This window comes from Brienomyrus brachyistius, chromosome 18 (assembly GCF_023856365.1).
Source record: "Brienomyrus brachyistius isolate T26 chromosome 18, BBRACH_0.4, whole genome shotgun sequence".
NCBI classification, from domain to species: domain Eukaryota; kingdom Metazoa; phylum Chordata; class Actinopteri; order Osteoglossiformes; family Mormyridae; genus Brienomyrus; species Brienomyrus brachyistius.
The window spans coordinates 1,174,637-1,192,991 of NC_064550.1; the positions used below are offsets into that span (position 1 = coordinate 1,174,637).

The following is an 18,355-nucleotide window of genomic DNA, read 5'->3' on the forward strand; positions in this document are numbered from 1 at the left end:
CTTGTACCTTTGAGTCATCAGTTTCTGAGGGGGCGGGCTTTGTACAACTGCCGTGCATCTCCCCTCCCCCTCCCCCTCCCCCCGGCCATGTCTGGCTAAAGCCGGCTGGGGTTCAGCCTGCATGTAGATCTAAGAGCTGATGATCACTCCACAAAGAGTCAGCCCACATAGAGTCACTTCAGCAGAGTCAGAAAAGCAACCAGATACTCTCCTCGTACTTTTGAGGAGACAGGAAGCCATAGATGAGATGTCTTGTTTTTGATGTGGCTCTTGAGGTTTCTCCTCACCTGTCCAAACCAGAAGGTCTCCTTCACGCCTGAGCATGGCCCAGGAGTCCCAGGAGAGCGGCACTCCTTCATTTTTCACTTCAACTTCAATGCAGAGAGATAGACGGCTTCACTGTGATGATGTCTGCTCTTCTGCTCTGGGACTGGTCATCTGCAGATTTTGCACAGATTCCTTTTTGCTGTTATTACCATTTGCAGGAGTTTTTAGACCTTCTCCACCCTTAATGTGTTCATGGAGGGAAGATGGCGTCCCACCCCATCACATTAGGAAGGTTACTCGCCGCTATAGCCAGCAATATGCATAAGCCATGAAGCCCATTTTGTACATACAGTAATTGATAAGGCACTAAGTTAACCAGTGACAGTCTTATCCTGCTTTATGGTACCATTTAGATATTTCCTTGTCTGCCGACTCCTTTAAATAGATGTTTTATCAGCAGGAATGTATAGCTCTTCCACGTTGAAGGTGTTCGACTGGGAAAGGCCCCCTGCCGTCCTGGGCTGTTCAATTTCAAACCAAAACACCAAAACATATAAAGCCACCCAACCCCCCACCCCCCCCCCCCCCCCCCCCCCGAACTGCTGGGGAGACAGGTCCGATGCTGCATTAATGTGCCTTCCTGCAGTATGATGAAACAGAAATGACTCGTTTCTCAATAACTCAACAGAACGTGATGTTGGACATCTCCACAACCAATTAATAATTCGTAAAAAGGACATTTTAGCAGCCAAGATGCAGAAGACATTAAAGCTCAATTTTGCTCAATAATAATAATAATAATAATAATAATAATAATAATAAAAAATCAGTTATCTTCTCCAGACGCATATCAAGTTGGGGATGGCCGGAGGTGATAAACTCAACTAATTTCTGAAGCTTAACATATATTAAAGCAGCTCCTTACCTGGTATCACTATGCTATATTGCGTTTTGAAATTCATGTTGAAATAATGCCCGTTATTTGAATCAGTCGACAGATTTTTTTGCATTTAAAAAAAACCGAAACGCGTATTCATGATAAATGCTCCACTGAATAATTTTTTAAAATGCTTAAGATTATGATGGACTTTCCTGATGCCAAATGGCGCCTGCATACATTTTTGACTGTAGTGTACGTGGGGGCTCCTTCTAGGCTGTTTATGTGGGTGGCCGCGCCGCACCATGGCTCTTCTGTAGTTCCGCTTAAAAAAGGAAGTAATCCATATTTCGATGTTATTATTTTGATGTGGGGTTGCTTACGTATTTACCACGTATTTACTTAGATCCGCCCCTGAAAAAAAGCGCGCTATACGTTGCTTTACACATAAAGGGAACATGCACAAAATAAACCCCGAGTCACCGTACTTCAGTAAGGCAGCAATATACTTTGCGTTCACATTTCATACGTTATAATAATAATAATGTTCAAAAATGCATTTATTTGTTAGATTTTTTATACATTATGATCAAATCTGAACGCCGCCTCTGGTCGAGTGGTTTTGTACGTTATCTGCATAAGTTTAATAATCCACCGAATTAATGTTTAAGGAACAATCTGCCTTTGGCTTTCCAACCCGAAATACACTGTGCACTGTACACGATGGCGGTGGGGTGTGATAAAAATAACCGGACACTCGGGGCAGAAGCGGACTATAAATGATTTTGGACTGTAAATGAAACTGGACCGCCCGTCTCGGATAGTGTAACCCGGGTAATGTGGGGGCTGACAGGCCCTTGTAGGACCACCTACACACTAACTTACATTAACTTAAAAATAGCATCACATCAAGCACTGACTATTGTTTCGCCCTTCATCATCTAAAACGTATCAGCTGGCTGTGGTGATATGGTGATGTTACTGGTGTCGACATGCAAGATTGAAGATGCAAACTGATCCGCTTGCATAAAGACATAGATTAACGCAGGGAGCAAACATTTGCCACATGAACTGAAGTTTTTCTTTCTTTTTTTGGGGGGGGGGGGGGTGCGCAACATATCCTACAGTCTCGTGCCTTATTCCCTTATCGGAACGTGTGGACCGGGTCCAACTGAGGAGGTGCATGCATGGACACACTCAGCTCCGCTCGTTTATTGGTTTGCAGTTTTCTTTATACAGCGATCGGATCGCATCTGGTCAAACCCCTGAGCTGAATCTGAGCCTCTGTCTGTATCTCAGCATGAACGGATCGGTCTGCAGCCCCCAGAACGGAGAATGTGAAGGTAAAGTACATACCCGCGTGGCTACACTTAGTGTCAGGCATCTTTTATCTGCAGTAGAAACTGATGATAAATAACTGTTTATATGAACGAAGCTTTGAAAAGATGTCAACTTCTATGCTCGTATGCACATGATACACCCACATTTTGAAACGTACTTTCTGTCACACAAGCTTCTAAATGTTTGTCTGTACTTCTTGGAAAAGAACGGCAGCCTCCCGAGGACACTACAAAAAAAAAAAAAACTGGGGAAATTCCTAAAAAAAATGCAGTTATTTGAGGATGATTATAGATCGAAAATGGATAGATGCAAAGGTCAAGAGCGACAGCATTAACACGACATTTTTACTTGAACTAGGCGAACTTTCCTTATCTGTACAGCTGGCAAAGGGAGCATAATGGAAAGATACCAGCCGTTTCCACGACCACAGGCAAAGCACATGGCAATTACAGGCCATCACTAATTATGTTTGCGTTTCTATGTATGCGTTCGTGAGCGTGAAATAACACTATATATAATGCATTAGATTGACTTTCTGTATCGTAGGTCCATTCAAACAATAATTAATAATGACAATAATAATTATTGTTGTTATTATCATCATCTTCGACCAAGAACTGGATACATTTAATTTGCCTTATAGTACTTGTGATATAAATAAAATTACAAAATTGCCCCGTAAACGAGTTAGTTCCCCATTTCATATGCAATAGATCATATTATAATAATTTGGATATTTCCTCTAATTGGTTCAAATATGGCAGGAAGCAGGCAGTGTCAGGCAGACGCAGAGGACTAAAACTGCCCTTTTGTCCAAGGGATCCCTGATTAGAAGAATTTACAGTTTACCCTAAACCATGATTAAATATGGCACAAATACTGTTTTTGTAATCTAAAGGATTGTCATTAGTTATTAATAGTTATCCATCTGTCCATCTTCCATAACCACTTAACCAGTGAGCCTGCATCATTCCAGGGAGAACGGGGTACTGGGCAGGGGACACCCTGGATGGGATGCCATTCCATTGCAGGGAAGTCACACACACAATATCGACAAATGAGAGCCACTGATTCGGATCAGAGCGGCTGCAGAGCTGAAATGCACAGCTCAGGCCAGGGTGAGGGACCTGTCAGACCAGTAGGAGGCACTGATGTGGTGGCCTGCTGGAGATGGTTCAGCCGCATCCGTCCAAATTAAAGAAAGAAGCCAGGCTGGTAGCATCACGCGGTAAATTCATGAGGAAAGTGATGACAGTCGTTTTATAACAATATGAGGCTCACGCGGTTTCCTCTAACTGCGAGTCAATAACCAGAGTAAACATGATCATATTCCATTGTCCATCATGGAGCTCTGAGTTCATTCAGCTGGTGTCGACCATCCCAAAAGCTGTGTCTGTCTCCACAGTGGAGACCCTGAAGAGGGCGATGGGTCTCCAGAACGGGCACCCCCTGACTACAGGCCTGGAGGACCAGGGTGATGGCCAGAGTTTCCTGAAGGAGGCCTTCAACGTGATCCTGGAGGAGGTTCTGCGCAGAGGGACCAATGTGCAGGAGAAGGTGTTGGACTCCCTCTGATGGCCATTTGTTCGCTTGATGTTCTCACTCTTCACACTAGTTACTTCATGCTGGTGCTCGGTGCACCGTGTGTGTTTCCGGAAGCATCTACGAGCCCTGTTTCCGGCGGTCTTTGCAGGTCTGCGAGTGGCAGGACCCTGCCGAGCTGTCGGCTCTGCTGGACCTGGAGCTGCGGGAAGGGGGGGAGAACCAGCAGCAGCTGCTAAAGCGCGTCCAAGACGTGGCCAGATACAGCGTCAAGACCTGTAAGGTTCCACCAGCCCGGTAGCTGCTCATGTTCGATGCTCGCGGGATGCGGATTGCTTGTGACATTCGTGAAGCTTCTCTGGGATCACTTTGGTCTATGGCAGAGGCGCAATATTTGCAGGAAATTTGCGCTGACTAGAGTATCAAGTAACAACTGGGTGCAACAGGCAAAAAAAAATGGGACTATTGTCTTATACGTGCAGCACTGTTTATCTAGTATACGGTCGTGTGTCATGACACCCAAAACAACTCAAAATAAACCACAAATGAGGACATTAATCATGAACTTCATTCTGTCCTGCGATAGCACTTTTCTTCCTATGTTTTCTTCATCGCAAAAATCCGCACAGTGAAGACGTACGCATGCTCGGGTCTGGAATGTTAAGTGCAATGTGAGCGCAGACCAGCAGGGAGGGAGGACAATCGTGGTTGAGGTAGCTGGGCCAAGTGTGAGTATGCCTTCTGATTCCTAGGTCACCCATACTTCTTCAACCAGCTGTTTTCAGGCATGGACTATCACTCGCTGGCCGGACGCTTCCTCACAGAGTCCCTCAACACCAGCCAGTAAGTGTCACCCGGGTGGCGCTGTGGCTGAAGTGTCTGTCAGCCTGAGCTCTGCCTGGCCGTGGAAAGGAATGAAGTATGAAACAAGACCCTCTCCATGTCACCAAAAAGCTTAACTGTCTCACCTCTAAGGTTAAGGATGGACTTTTTGGGGCAGGATGTGGCACAGCAGGCTAAGGCTCTGTGTATGTAATTGGAAGGTCGGCGGTTTGTGCCTGGCTTGTGCCTAACATGTCCGTGGGCTCTTGAACAAGGCCCTTAATTGCCATCTCCATTGGCGCAACTGCAGGTGGCTGGCCTTCACTGCCAAGCTTATTCCCATCTAAATATGTGTATCATGCACAGAAATATGGAGTAGGTGAAAAGAGAATTTCCCCATGGAGACCAATAAAGAGTCAAAACATGGGTTAGTCAAGCAGGGCTGTAATGTCTGTTACTCATTCATGGTTTGTGGTTAACGTATCACCCAACCAACGCGGTGACCTTGGCTCCTCTCCCCGACCTCTCCCGTCAGGTACACCTACGAGGTAGGCCCCGTCTTCGTGCTTATGGAGAACGAGGTTCTGTCCAAGCTGCGCCTCATGGTGGGCTGGCCAGACGGTGACGGCATCTTCTGCCCCGGCGGCTCCATGTCCAACATGTATGCCATGAATGTGGCGCGGTACCGGGCGTTCCCGCAGGTCAAGGTGCAGGGCATGTGGGCCTTGCCACGCCTGGCCATCTTCACGTCACAGGAGGTGAATCCTAAGCGAAAGCCTGTCTGACATCAATCTGACTATAAACATGCAGAAGCCATGAAACGCAGTGCCATTAGGTCAGCCTTTAGATGATAAGGTCCATGCCAAGATGTTCTGTCTCTTCTGACTGATGCTGTGCACCTGAACGTGTCAGTATCTCACCTGAGAAAGACGTTTTCACGTGAAATCAACCTGCTGTCCTGTTCCCTCCAGAGCCACTATTCTGTGTGCAAAGCGGCCTCCTTCCAAGGAATTGGCCTGGAGAACATCTTCACTGTGAAGGTGGATGAACGGTACAGTCCCTCATCCCCTATCATCTTGTACTGAACCCCTGGATAACTGATCCTGGATAACTGATCCTGGATAACCTCTTGCTCTATCTCTCTCTACCCCTTTTACTGTCCACAGGGGTTGCATGATACCAGAAGACCTAGAAGACAAAATTGAACTTGCTAGATCTCAGGCACGTTGCTAAACAGCATCCTATCTAGAAGCTTCTGGAGAACATGGGCCCTGCTCAGGCCCGCGCTTCTTTCATGTCTTCGTCAGTGAATGTTTGTATTTGGCTTTACCTTCTCTCAGGTGACACTGGTCATTTGGCGTTGAAAACACAGTTACTAATGTACCATGGTTCAGAAAGAGCATGATTTGAGCTTGTAAGACATTATATATATGGACGTATCCTAATGGCACTGAATCCTCATTGGTTACAGCTGTCAAACAGATCTGTAAGAGTAGAGTGACCATTTAGTTTATATACACTAAGTGAGATTCATTTTTCATTTGTTTACTTTGTATATTTCATAAAAGCCTGCAATCTGCCTGAATCAATTTTCCTGACAGTCATAAGCACGCTGAGCGGCTTCTGCAAGCGTCCCCTTTTGGTCAGCTTTTGCCAGCACATCACACCCCCCTTCTTCTAATCCATGCCTCTCTGCAGGACTCAGTACCCCTACTGGTCAGTGCCACCTCAGGAACCACTATACAGGGAGCCTTTGACCCCCTGGACCGCATTGCTGACATCTGCGCCAGGAATAGTCTGTGGCTGCATGTCGATGTGAGTTTCCGATCCGGTGGGGCGGGGGGGGGCATGTCTGCAAGAATGTGGACGGGTGCCACAGCTTCTCCCCATGTCCTGCAGGCTGCCTGGGGGGGCAGTGTGCTGTTCTCCAGCGCCCACAAACACCTGCTGAAAGGCATCGAGAGGTAGGCTCTGACTTGCTGCAGCGTCCACCGGAGGTAATGGAATGATGAAAGTCTCCATGGCTCAGTGACTGAGTCCCTGCCCTCTCTGTGTGGAACTAGGGCAGATTCGGTGGCCTGGAACCCCCACAAGATGCTGATGGCAGGACTGCAGTGCTCTGTGTTCCTCATGAAGGACACCACGGTATGGGCCAGTCTGGGCTTGGCATTTCTGAAGGTTCCATATGCCCGTCCAAGGACCAGGGTCAGATCAATGAGTCCATTGGCTTCCTGCTTGGGGGGGTATTTGCCTGAGCGGCCCTGGGTCCTGGTCCAAGCCCCGCATCCTCTTATAAACCCTCTGCCGTCTCCAGGACCTCCTGAAGCGCTGCCACTGCGCCAATGCCACCTACCTGTTCCAGCAAGACAAGTTCTACGATGTGAGCCTGGACACCGGGGACAAATCCATCCAGTGTGGGCGAAAGGTGGACTGCCTGAAGCTGTGGCTCATGTGGAAGGCGGTGGGCAGCCGGGGGCTGGGCCAGAGGGTGGACAAGGCCTTCGAGAACACCAGGTACACAGGGAGGGGTGCAGGACGAGCTTGGATAGAAGGTGCCTTAAAACCGTGGTGAAACATCAGGCGTTTCATTAGCCACTGCCAGCGTTACGCCTCAACCCTAAAAGGCCTCCTTATGGAAAATGTTCCTCTTACTTTGGTTTTTGTCTAAAAAAAAGTGGGAGTTACAGCTGTTCGACACAGTGGCATGACCTTCTTTACTCCTTCTTTGACCATCTTGTCTTGGATGGAAGCCCACTGATGATGGAGCTGTTTGAGTTAGTAAGGTGAAGGGTAACCAGGGTAATCAGTGTCTCTCACTTGCTCCTGATGCTACAGGTACCTCGTGGGGAAGATGAAGATGAGGGAGGGCTTCCAGCTGGTCAATGAGGTAACGGCCGATGCTCAGCCGCTCTCTGACACTGTTATCTGCAGCAGGTATGATGCGATGTACCAAGTGCTGAACCTTGAGCTGAAACTCAAGATGTCTGTGTTTTCTGGCCCCGAAACAGCCGCAGTTTGTGAACGTCTGCTTTTGGTTCATCCCCCCCAGCCTGAGGGGCAGCGAAGGCACCGAGGAATACCAGGAAAAGCTGTCCAAGGTGTGTAAGTGAAACCGGAGTTCATCAAGATGCGAGCATTCAAAGAACCCTGCTGGGTTATTTGTAAGGTTTCAGTATAATTGGACTCTCCTGTATGATATTATAACTCTTTCATAACACTAGTGGACATTCCAGTTGTGCCTTGATACTTAAATAAAGTGTTTCCTATAATGCTAGATAAAAAAAAAACTACAAAAGTTGAATTTAGCTGTTATTACTTTTTTTTTCTCCTGTTGCAATCAGACTACCCTTTCCCTGGCTAAAATTCACGTGGTAGTAACAATAACAGTTTTTCCCCACTAGGTGGCACCAATCATAAAGGAGCGAATGGTGCGCAAAGGCTGCATGATGGTGGGCTACCAGCCACAGAAGGGAAGAGTCAACTTCTTCCGGATGGTGATCATCTCCCCTCAGATCACCCGGAAGGACCTGGACTTTTTCCTGGACGAGATTGAGAGGCTGGGGAACGATCTTTGACTTTTCCCCGCAGTCAGCACTCAGTACTCTCAGTAGATGCCTGATTTCCTGTTCCTCACTGTTCCCATTTAGTTCTTTAATAGGTCAGTCTTATTAGGAAAAAAAAATCACTTTAATTAATGGAAGCATAGCAGAGGTCGCACAGTTAGTGTCTACATGTTCAATAGTTGAACTATGTGCACCCCATCCATTTCAGTCTGTTCAACATTCATTAAAGGTCACAGCAGCACATTTTAATCAGTCCGATCCTCTCTAGCATCTCCCTTTCATAAATATCATCATATAAGGACTAAACTTTTGTAGGATCTGCTGTCGTGCATTTTTTTTAATTATGTTTTGGGAACACATTTATGTACTAGAATAAGTGTCCTTAAGGTTTTAATTGTGTTGAATTCACAGTTCATGACTTTTGCACTCATGTGTCCTAAACTGTGACTGGTTACATTAATGCTAACTTTCCAGAGTGAATTTATTCAGGTTAATTGAAATTGTAAAAAAAAAAAAAATGTAATGGAACTGTCATTTTTCGCTATTTTGCTGTGGTAAGCACATTGTTACTGAAGTGCATTTAAATAACCAAACAATACAAGGGTTTCGGATTCTGTTCAAAGACATATAGTGCAGATTCTCTTTAATAAATGTTGTTTTACTTGGCAAATCTAAATCCGTTTTTAAAAACAAGCCCACTGGCCAAAGGAAAATATAAAAAAAAAAAACATCCAAAACGTACTAGCTTCTTAACAGTGTCACCCAGTGAATAATCAGATAATAATCTTAAGCAATAGATTGTCAAAAAAATACTGAAGAAATTTAGGTTTGATTTTGAAATATATCGTCTTGAATAATATAACCCTAACCTAGACCATAAAGTTTACACACATGCCTCAGCTTTTAATATAATTAATTAATTTGAATTAATTGGTTTGAAGTCCCACCTCTATGCTTGTATGTTCTCTCCATATCTAAGACAGGCAGTTAGGCTAATTGTTATTTTTAAATTGCCCCACTGTATATCATTGTCTGTGTGTGTCCTGTGACAGACATCTTGTCCAGAATGTGCCCCAGTCTAGTTCTGCCTGAGATCGGCTCCAGGACCTCCTGTGAGGCAGAGCCTTGAGGCTACAGCCCCAGTGACAAGTGATTGTACCCTCAAGGGTACTAATTGGTACATCTGACAATGCAGAAGCCTCTATTTCAATCAATCATCCATCTTATTCTGTACCTGAGAAAATGGCTTTAGTCACATTAGCATGTAGTGTGTGTCAACATCTGCAGGACATACTCCCTGTGCCTATTTCGATAACCAAATAGGCGTCTAGTTAATTTGTATAATGAAATTCTTCAGTCAGTCCTGTGACTGCATCCTCACCATGGCTTATGGGAGAGCTTCACCTCATGAAGACACTGGAACGGAGGCTGCAGAGCCAGGGGAGGAAACCGGGTCTTACAGATGGCTCTCAAAGGCCTCCAGTTTCACTATACAGCAGCAGCTTTCGGGGAGTGTATTTCAAAACCAATGTGGGCCACACAGTTCGGCTTTGGGCTGTCGCTGTTCAAAGCTAGGCAGGAAGCACACAGTTGGACATTAACCCCAAACCTGATGACTCCAGGGCCACTGAGACTTCTCCGGGGGGATCCTCAGCCGAATGAGCGGTACGCATAATGTGCTTTTATTGCACAGTCTTTGCACTCCTGCACTGTTCCATGCACTGCTGTAATCCCAGCATTTCCTGCTTGGGACGTAGATTAATTTATCATGTTGTAACTGTGATAATGCACTTCACTGTGGCCTCCTCTCATGAGACCCTAGAAAATCCCAGCTGCTCCAGAACGGTGCTTCCAGGTTTCTTAAGAGAGGAAGTTGTCTGCAGTTTTAGCTCTACTGCACTGGCTTCCCATCAAACAAAAATGGGACCACAGAGATGTTCCTGCTGGTTTTCCAATCTTTCCTCAGCAGAGGCCACACTTACTTTACTTACCTTCTTTCTGCTCCAAGCATGATGCATCTAATCTGCTATATGTTCCCACAGCAAAATTATTTTATTCCATTATTCTCCATACAATTTCAACATATAGAAATGTTTTACTAACTGTTTCATTATTTATTTAAGCTTTACTGCAATCATCTCCGAAACATGAACATTTCAGGAAAACATCTCCCACAATGGAAGCCCATCCGTTATTTCTCCACTGCAATGTTAGCAGCATAATGATGTACTGTCTGAAATTTAAGATTTCCTTTATGGTCATTTTACCATGCACTTTCGTACAAGTATCAAGAATGAAATGCCATTCCTCCTAGTCCAACAGCGTAAACAGACAAATTAAAAATTAAAACTAAGGGAGCATTAAAAAATAACATAAAAATAACATACGCAATACACATACAACCCATTTCCATGGTGATCTATGGTGCACTTGGAGGGAGTAGCAGCAAGAAAAAACTTTTTAGCAGCATATCTTTTATGGTGCGCTGAAGGATGTAGCAGCATGTAACGATAAGTAAATTTTATTTATTTATGTTTTATCTGTACTGAAATGCAAGTGAAAGATCTACTCGTCGGGTCAAATAACTTAAGATTCTCCAACATGGCCGCCAAATTGCCCGCGCTTCGATCCTTCTGGTCACATGGAGCAAGCTTTTGTCGGACCACTTCCGGCTACACTTCCGCGTTTACGAGCTATCGACATGTATTTTCTGGTCACGTGGGCAAGAATTTCTGGCGAAGCTTCCTGTGTTTGTAAACTGGCATGGTCACGTGTCAGGGGGCCTCCCCGGGGAGTACTTCCGGTACCGTTTCCTGTGTTTGTAAACTGAAGAAAAACTGGAACTCGGTCGGAAACTTACAGGCGGCGAAATAGGCGAAGTCGCGAAGGTAAATCGGCGCATTTAGTTGCTAGTTACCGTCGGCCGCGGTTCTCCGGATGCCGGTGGGCTCGGGTGTAAAGCCGAGGGCTCTCTGTGGGTCTCCCGAGTAAAGCCACCCGCCCTGACGTGGTCCTGGCGAGGGAATAGGGGTTTGCGCAGCCGATCGGGACCTCCCATTCGCTGCCAGAGCGGCACCTTTCGGATCCGCTTCGGGCTCTTTCTGCGTTTATTGCATGGATGAGTAACTTGACTCACTTTAGTGCTGTGGTGTAGTGAAGCCCCGGTCGGTGTTTAGCCTTAGCCAGGGAACCCCAACTGTGTGCAATCAGTAAAGCGAGTTAAGCCTCTTGACAGATGCAAAACTCTCATCTTCTTATGGTCATTTACAGTAAATACGGTTCCCCTTGCTATTGAATGTTTTCAGCTGCAGTTGATGATGGTTTTTAACCATTAAACACTAGTTTTAATAAGGCAAAAGGGCCACATTTCAGCTAATTATCTTCCACACAGCATTAAAGTAAAAGACCTCTAAAAGTAAAAGAAATGCAGATGAAATTACAGTCCTAGGTGGTATGGACAGATCTGTGCAGATGCTGTTTTAACCCAAACCAACAGGCAATCAGAAGCACTGGATTGAAAATTCCTGGTAACTGTAGATCAGGGTTCCCCAATTTGGTCCTTGAGTTCCCTGCGTAAACAATGCATCATAATCAGCTAATTGCCAGGTTTAGTGGGCGTGCTTGCACAGGGTGATCTGTGCTGGATTCTGGCCTTCCAGGACCGGAATTGGGGAATCCTGCTGCAGAAGTTTAATGCAGCTGGTGACACTGCAGGCTCATGCAGTCTGTTTCAGGGTGGCTTTGTTGAGCTTCATGTGTCAGCCAATAACATGACCGGGAAAGCCTCCTCTTGTGATTGTCTAACTTGAGGCTGTTATACGTTTAACTTGACTCTGTCATTTTTCTGTTTATCATGCTTTGGCACCCAATAAAAGCCGATCCCATTACAAGCTTTTATAAATAAGTGGCAGAAGGCAGGTAAGACCTGCTGTCCATTTTTTTTCCAGTTTCCTCTTGTAACCTGGACAGTGTCTCTTCTGCAATTTCCTTTGGGATCAGTAATGAATCTATCTGCGTCTGCCATCTTCCCCAGGAGCTGGAGCCAGATGACTTGAGGAAGCTCCGGTCATTTGCCAGATAGACCGTCCGGAGCGAAGGATACCCCAGTCACACAGTCCAGCCGTCCCGGAGATGAACCACCTGCCTAGCAGCTCTGTCCGCGATCACATGAAATGGGTGAGTGTGGTGCCGCCGCCCACCCTGCTGATCATAACTGTGAATTGCGTAGCTGATGCTGATGTGCGAAGCCACTCACAGTTCTGCCCGTTCACACAGCTGGATATGTGTTCGGGAGCAGTTCAGGTTAAGAACGTTGCTTGGCAGCACTGCGTCAGGGCCCTGCTGGGACTCAAACTGGCACTCTTCAGTTCATGAGTCCATGTGCTTAACCACTACCCTACAAGCTGCTCGTATAGTTTAGGTAATCATTTTGGGTTTTTGCATGATCACGTGGGTTAGCTTGTTTCTGTGGCTCTACTCAACCCTCTGCCCCTCCCACGTTGACACCAAACTCCCCCTCACGTCTATAGGCAGGGTTGCTGGGCTGTGAGGCCGTGCTATCAAGCATGGCCCTGATGCAAGCCGGCTCCATGGCCAGCCAGAAGAAGATGGCCACCCCACTGGGCCAGGGACAGAGGGAGAGCCCCGAGCACAGCCAGCATAACCACATGGTCCTGCCCTCAGGAATGAGCTGCCCCCCGCTGGTGAGTAGAAGGAGCACACAGGTCTTTGCACTCAAGCCAAAGCTCAGCTTGTGGGAGTTTTACGTATTCTGAAGGCGAAATGAGAAATGAATGGTTCAGTGAGATAACCAATCAGATTAGAGAGGAAGTTGGTCTGATTGGTAGGCCCCGCCTCCTCTAGTTGCTTGGACCCACCTCTTCTGTAATCTGTTTGGTTATCTCTTGGTCCCCCTTCATTATTCATTGATGACACTAGACCTCCCCAACAAGGATGTCGTGCTGGTTAACTTTGTACATTTTAATTACTTCTGCTTCACCCGCAGCTTATCCGTAAGGAGGGGGAATTCCATTCCTCTCGTCTTCTGGATGAAAAGGGGATGAGAGAGAGCAGCTCAGTGAAGAAGAAGAATAGGAAGTCTGGGACACCCTGCAAAGTGAGGGAGAGAAACAAAGCAGGGGAGGTGAGTGCCATTCAAATGTGGGATGTGAAATCAAGTTTTATTCGCCATTTTTACGGGTACATATGGAATATGTACATTTTGGAATATGTTACTTTTCTCTTACCCCATCATGTACTCCTTTTTAAAGACACACACAAACATGGGTAAGAGAGAAATTGGGGACTGAGCCCAGGATCAGCCATCCATCCGGTAGCCCTGGAGCATTTTACTTACATTTACATTTACAGGATTTGGCAGACGCCCTTAGCCAGAGCGACTTACATAAGTGCTTTGAGACTCTGCAATGAATTTCTGATGCTAGCTCAATAAGGACCCAGGCTATGAATACTATCTCTGAGAACTCCATTGAGTAGTGCAGAATTTTTAATTTTTTTATTTATTATTTTTTTTAACACACACCAGAATAAGAGTCGAGAAAGAATATAGAAGTTCTACGTCAGGTATTTCTGAAAAAGAAAAGTTTTGAGTCGTCGCTTGAAGACAGTCAAGGATTCAGCTGTTTGGACATCTAGGGGGAGTTCATTCCACCAATTAGGTGCCAGGACAGAGAAGAGCCGAGATGCGTGTCTTCCTTGTGCCTTGAGGGGAGGAGGGACCAGTCGAGCAGTGCTGGAGGATCGGAGAGATCGTGGTGCAGAGCGGGGTGTGATGAGGTCCTTTAGGTAGGATGGTGCCAGAGAATTTTTGGCTTTGTATGTGAGCATCAGTGTTTTGAATCTGATGCGTGCAGCTACAGGAAGCCAGTGGAGGGAGCGCAGCAAAGGAGTAGTGTGGGAGAACTTGGGAAGGTTGAAAACAAGACGAGCAGCTGCATTTTTTTTACTGAGCTCGGGATTTGAACTGACAACCTACTGATCACAGAGGTCTAACCCAGTGAGCCTCGCACCAGCCGTTTTGTGATTTGTCCACCTGTCGTGTCCTCAGGTGGTGGTGGTGGACGAGAACGGCGACTGTCCTCTTAAAGTCCAGAAGAACTTCATCTGCGAGCACTGTTATGGAGCCTTCAGGAGCAGCTACCACCTCAAGAGGCACATCCTGACCCACACAGGTGAGCCCTCCCCCGCTCAGCTCCGATGGAGGGTGGTGCTCTGGGCCGTTTGTTTTGCTTAGCCACTTTGTGTCTCTTCAGGGGAGAAGCCGTTTCCCTGTGACGTCTGTGACATGCGCTTCATCCAGCGCTACCACCTGGAGCGGCACAAACGTGTCCACAGCGGGGAGAAACCGTACCGCTGCGAGCGCTGCCAGCAGGTGAGGGGGTCTCACATCTACACAGCGGGGGACGTGCTGCTGCCAGCAGATGAGGGGGTCTCGCATCTACATAGTGGGGGGGAGCCATACTGCTGTGAGTGCTGCCAGCAGGTGAGAGGGTCTCACATCTACATAGTGACGGGGGAGCCGTACTGCTGCCAACAGGTGAGGGGGTTTCGCATCTATACAACGGGGGGGGGTGTACTGCTGCCAGCAGGTGAGAGGGTCTCACATCTACATAGTGACGGGGGAGCCGTACTGCTGCCAACAGGTGAGGGGGTTTCGCATCTACACAACGGGGGGGGCGTACTGCTGCCAACAGGTGAGGGGGTCTCACATCTACATAGTGGGGGGAGCCGTACTGCTGCGAGCGCTGCCAGCAGGTGAGAGGGTCTCACATCTACATAGTGGCGGGGGAACCGTACTGCTGCCAACAGGTGAGGGGGTCTCACATCTACATAGTGGGGGGGAGCCGTACTGCTGCGAGCGCTGCCAGCAGGTGAGAGGGTCTCACATCTACATAGTGGGGGGAGCCGTACTGCTGCGAGCGCTGCCAGCAGGTGAGAGGGTCTCACATCTACATAGTGGCGGGGGAACCGTACTGCTGCCAACAGGTGAGGGGGTCTCACATCTACATAGTGGGGGGGAGCCGTACTGCTGCGAGCGCTGCCAGCAGGTGAGAGGGTCTCACATCTACATAGTGGCGGGGGAACCGTACTGCTGCCAACAGGTGAGGGGGTCTCACATCTACATAGTGGGGGGGGAGCCGTACTGCTGCCAACAGGTGAGAGGGTCTCACATCTACATAGTGGCGGGGGAACCGTACTGCTGCCAACAGGTGAGGGGGTCTCACATCTACATAGTGGGGGGGAGCCGTACTGCTGCGAGCGCTGCCAGCAGGTGAGAGGGTCTCACATCTACATAGTGGCGGGGGAACCGTACTGCTGCCAACAGGTGAGGGGGTCTCACATCTACATAGTGGGGGGGAGCCGTACTGCTGCGAGCGCTGCCAGCGTACTGATACCAGTATGTGAGGGGGTCTCACGCTCTCTGTACACCTATGCCGTGACACCTGTGTCTCTCTGGCAGAGTTTCTCACGGACTGACAGACTCCTCCGCCATCGTCGCGGCTGCCAGGTAGCGGGCGAGGCCCGCAGCTTCTCCCAGGAGACTCCCACCACTGCCGCCACCGCATCCTGGAGCCCCCTGCAGTCACCCTCAAGTCGCCTGACGGTCTGACAGCACGCTGAGACACAGCGAGCAGACGTCAGCTCCCCAGAGTCCCAGGCTCAGTGGTGCCTCACCTTGGCACGGACTGGTACTGCAGCTCCAGCAGCGAGGGCTGGTGGGAGGTGGAGAAGAACATGGTTTTTTTCCCTGCTCAGATCCTGAGAAACAGAAACAGATTATTTTATACTTATGTTAATTCTGGTTACATTTCAGTTTTATTACAGTTTAGAGGATTTTTATGTAATGTCGTTGGTACGAGAGCCGAGGGGCGAGAAGCTGGGCTGGGGTGGGGTGGGGGGCACCTTTATTTCCTGACACTATGGCAATAATATGCTGGCATCTCGTTAAAACACCAGGTAGTGGCTGCAGATGGTGCTGATCAGAATGCGCCAAATCACAACAGCTCACAGGCTACAGTCCGCAAAGTGCATCCAAAGAGTCGAGGCGAGTCACTGGGAACTCAGGGGCCCTTGTGGGTTCTGGGGCTCCATGTCCCAGTGAAATTCACTCCCCCCGCAGGTAGCAATAAGAAACCGGTTCTGGTGAAGCCCCGGTGTAAAACCGTACTGAGGAATCTCCCCTGATACGTTGCATACCGCAACAACCTGGTTGTCATGGCAACACCCTCACGCAAACAGACGCGTCGGTAATTGATGGCGGATACACCAGACCCCATGGCCTTCGCACGCTTTCCCTGCCTCCTGTTTTTTTCTTTGCGACCTGGGTGCATTCCCCTGTCTTTGTGTGGACTCTGTGGCTCGGGCCTCCTGGTTCCCCAGTCACGTTAGCGTTACGGCCTGCCCCTCTCTGGACCCAGCAAGGCACGTGTCCGTCCTCTGAGTCGACTCCGATCAGCGCTGTTAAAAACATGAACCTGATGTTTTTAAACCTCCCTTCTTGTCACAGTCTGCCAGTGTCCCTTCACAGATGTGCTTCTGTAAGTTATTGCTGCCGGTCTGGTTTTGTGCTGAATTGTAAAGCTCGGTCCCTCATCTCCCTGAGAAGAGACACTGCGCGCGTCCCAGAGCGACCCAGCGGGGCTGTGCGATCTGCACCTGGCCCCCGGCATGCCCACCCTGAGCTGCTCATTTCATAGATGCAGGCCTTCCAAGTTTTAGTGATTCTTGTTCTTAGTTGTCGTGGGAGAGCAATGAGCCTGAAACGCCTCCCTTATGAGCAGTCGGTCTGAGAACAGGCTGCCTTGGCCTTTAGCCAGGGCATTTAGTACCCCAGACAGCGGCGTTTCCTGCTGAATTTATTGTAACATTCATTTCAAACGATCACTCAGTAGAAGTAACAAAGACGCTACAGTGAAAGGCTATGTTAGTGTAGAGCCCCCCCCCGCATGTGCTCGTGGTCCTTCGAAGTTAATCCCCCTCCTACTGTAAACACAAAAGGTGTAGAAATGTCTCTTGATGCTGATTATTTAGTTTCTTAAATAGCATACTAATGTACCCTCACTGTCCACTTAGCATTGTTATGTAAAAAGGGGGGGCTTCCTTTAAGATGAAATTAAAAAAGGTTTTTGTTTTTCTAAAAGCACCGTGTGTCGTGTTTCTTCCCTAAAACCAATGATGCATTTAGTTGTTACTGGAGAAAATTAAAGGCAGATTTGGGCGACTTATTTTTGCCGCTTTCGAGTTTACACCGGTAAGGTACATGAAAGATTTTGGAGTCACATTCTGGCAGGAGAGCATCTGGCTTTGGTCTAATTCCCAGCATGCATTTCACTCTTGTTGACAGAGGCTGACCATAAAAGCCTGGACAAGGAACAGTCTCCCCATCACGTCAGTACAGTATAAAATGCTTTTAAAACTTCAGGCACAAGCTGATGTCTTTCGATGACATCAGAAGGTGAATAGCAAATGAAGGCTTGTTTTTCTATGATGTCATGTTTCCTCTGTGAATGTGGAAGACAGGATAATCCTTTTACTAACACTGTTTTGTAGATGAAATTCCCCTTAAGCAAAATGAAGTTGTTTTTTTCATATTGCCACCAGAGGGCGTTTGAATTCAGTTTAAAGCCAGAGTTAAATTATTTCAATTAGAAATTTAAAAGTAGTACCGGGTAGTTGCCACATTTAATCATTATGCATAATTTTTGAAGTGCTTTAATTTAGGAGTAGTGTAATCCCACCACCTCTGTGCGTGTGTCTGGAATGCTGTCCAGGGTGCCCCTGCCTTCTTGTTTGTTCTGCCTGGGCGGGTTCTCTGGGCTTCACTGAGATCCTGTGCTTGATTGGTGCTTGCAGAAGATGGATATGTGGGAACTTGTAATAATGCAGCACATGTTAGGGCTGCTTACCAATGGTGGTCCAAACG

The 18,355-nt window shown here is 47.6% G+C and overlaps 2 protein-coding genes and 1 long non-coding RNA gene across 7 annotated transcripts; all 3 read left to right on the plus strand.

Annotated features, from left to right (window-relative positions):
* Positions 1–1,557: 1,557 nt before the first annotated feature.
* csad (cysteine sulfinic acid decarboxylase) lies at positions 1,558–9,082 on the plus strand. 3 transcript variants are annotated; one of them, XM_048983929.1, is made up of 15 exons: positions 1,558–1,636; positions 2,444–2,487; positions 3,891–4,042; positions 4,179–4,305; positions 4,780–4,870; positions 5,385–5,607; positions 5,821–5,900; positions 6,016–6,070; positions 6,548–6,664; positions 6,749–6,813; positions 6,913–6,994; positions 7,164–7,363; positions 7,685–7,736; positions 7,858–7,947; positions 8,251–9,082. In XM_048983929.1, the coding sequence occupies exons 2-15, from the start codon at positions 2,445–2,447 to the stop codon at positions 8,422–8,424; spliced, it is 1,551 nt and encodes a 516-aa protein (XP_048839886.1). In that variant the 5' UTR covers positions 1,558–1,636; position 2,444; the 3' UTR covers positions 8,425–9,082. The 3 variants fall into 3 exon arrangements, with proteins under 3 accessions (XP_048839886.1, XP_048839885.1, XP_048839887.1); XM_048983928.1 differs by having other exon boundaries at positions 1,619–1,636; positions 2,370–2,487; XM_048983930.1 differs by lacking the exon at positions 1,558–1,636 and adding an exon at positions 1,679–2,323.
* A 2,100-nt stretch (positions 9,083–11,182) lies between these two features.
* LOC125713103 (zinc finger protein 740-like) lies at positions 11,183–17,572 on the plus strand. 2 transcript variants are annotated; one of them, XM_048983942.1, is made up of 7 exons: positions 11,183–11,300; positions 12,446–12,588; positions 12,942–13,115; positions 13,418–13,555; positions 14,480–14,603; positions 14,685–14,803; positions 15,893–17,572. In XM_048983942.1, exons 2-7 carry the CDS (start codon positions 12,544–12,546, stop codon positions 16,040–16,042), a joined length of 750 nt encoding a protein of 249 aa, XP_048839899.1. In that variant the 5' UTR covers positions 11,183–11,300; positions 12,446–12,543; the 3' UTR covers positions 16,043–17,572. The 2 variants fall into 2 exon arrangements, with proteins under 2 accessions (XP_048839899.1, XP_048839900.1); XM_048983943.1 differs by lacking the exon at positions 11,183–11,300 and adding an exon at positions 12,688–12,832 and having other exon boundaries at positions 12,448–12,588.
* On the plus strand, positions 14,811–15,681 carry LOC125713108 (uncharacterized). 2 transcript variants are annotated; one of them, XR_007383478.1, is made up of 3 exons: positions 14,811–14,968; positions 15,241–15,302; positions 15,588–15,681. It is a non-coding gene; the product is annotated as an uncharacterized LOC125713108 (long non-coding RNA). The 2 variants fall into 2 exon arrangements; XR_007383479.1 differs by lacking the exon at positions 15,588–15,681 and adding an exon at positions 15,364–15,457.
* Positions 17,573–18,355: the final 783 nt, after the last annotated feature.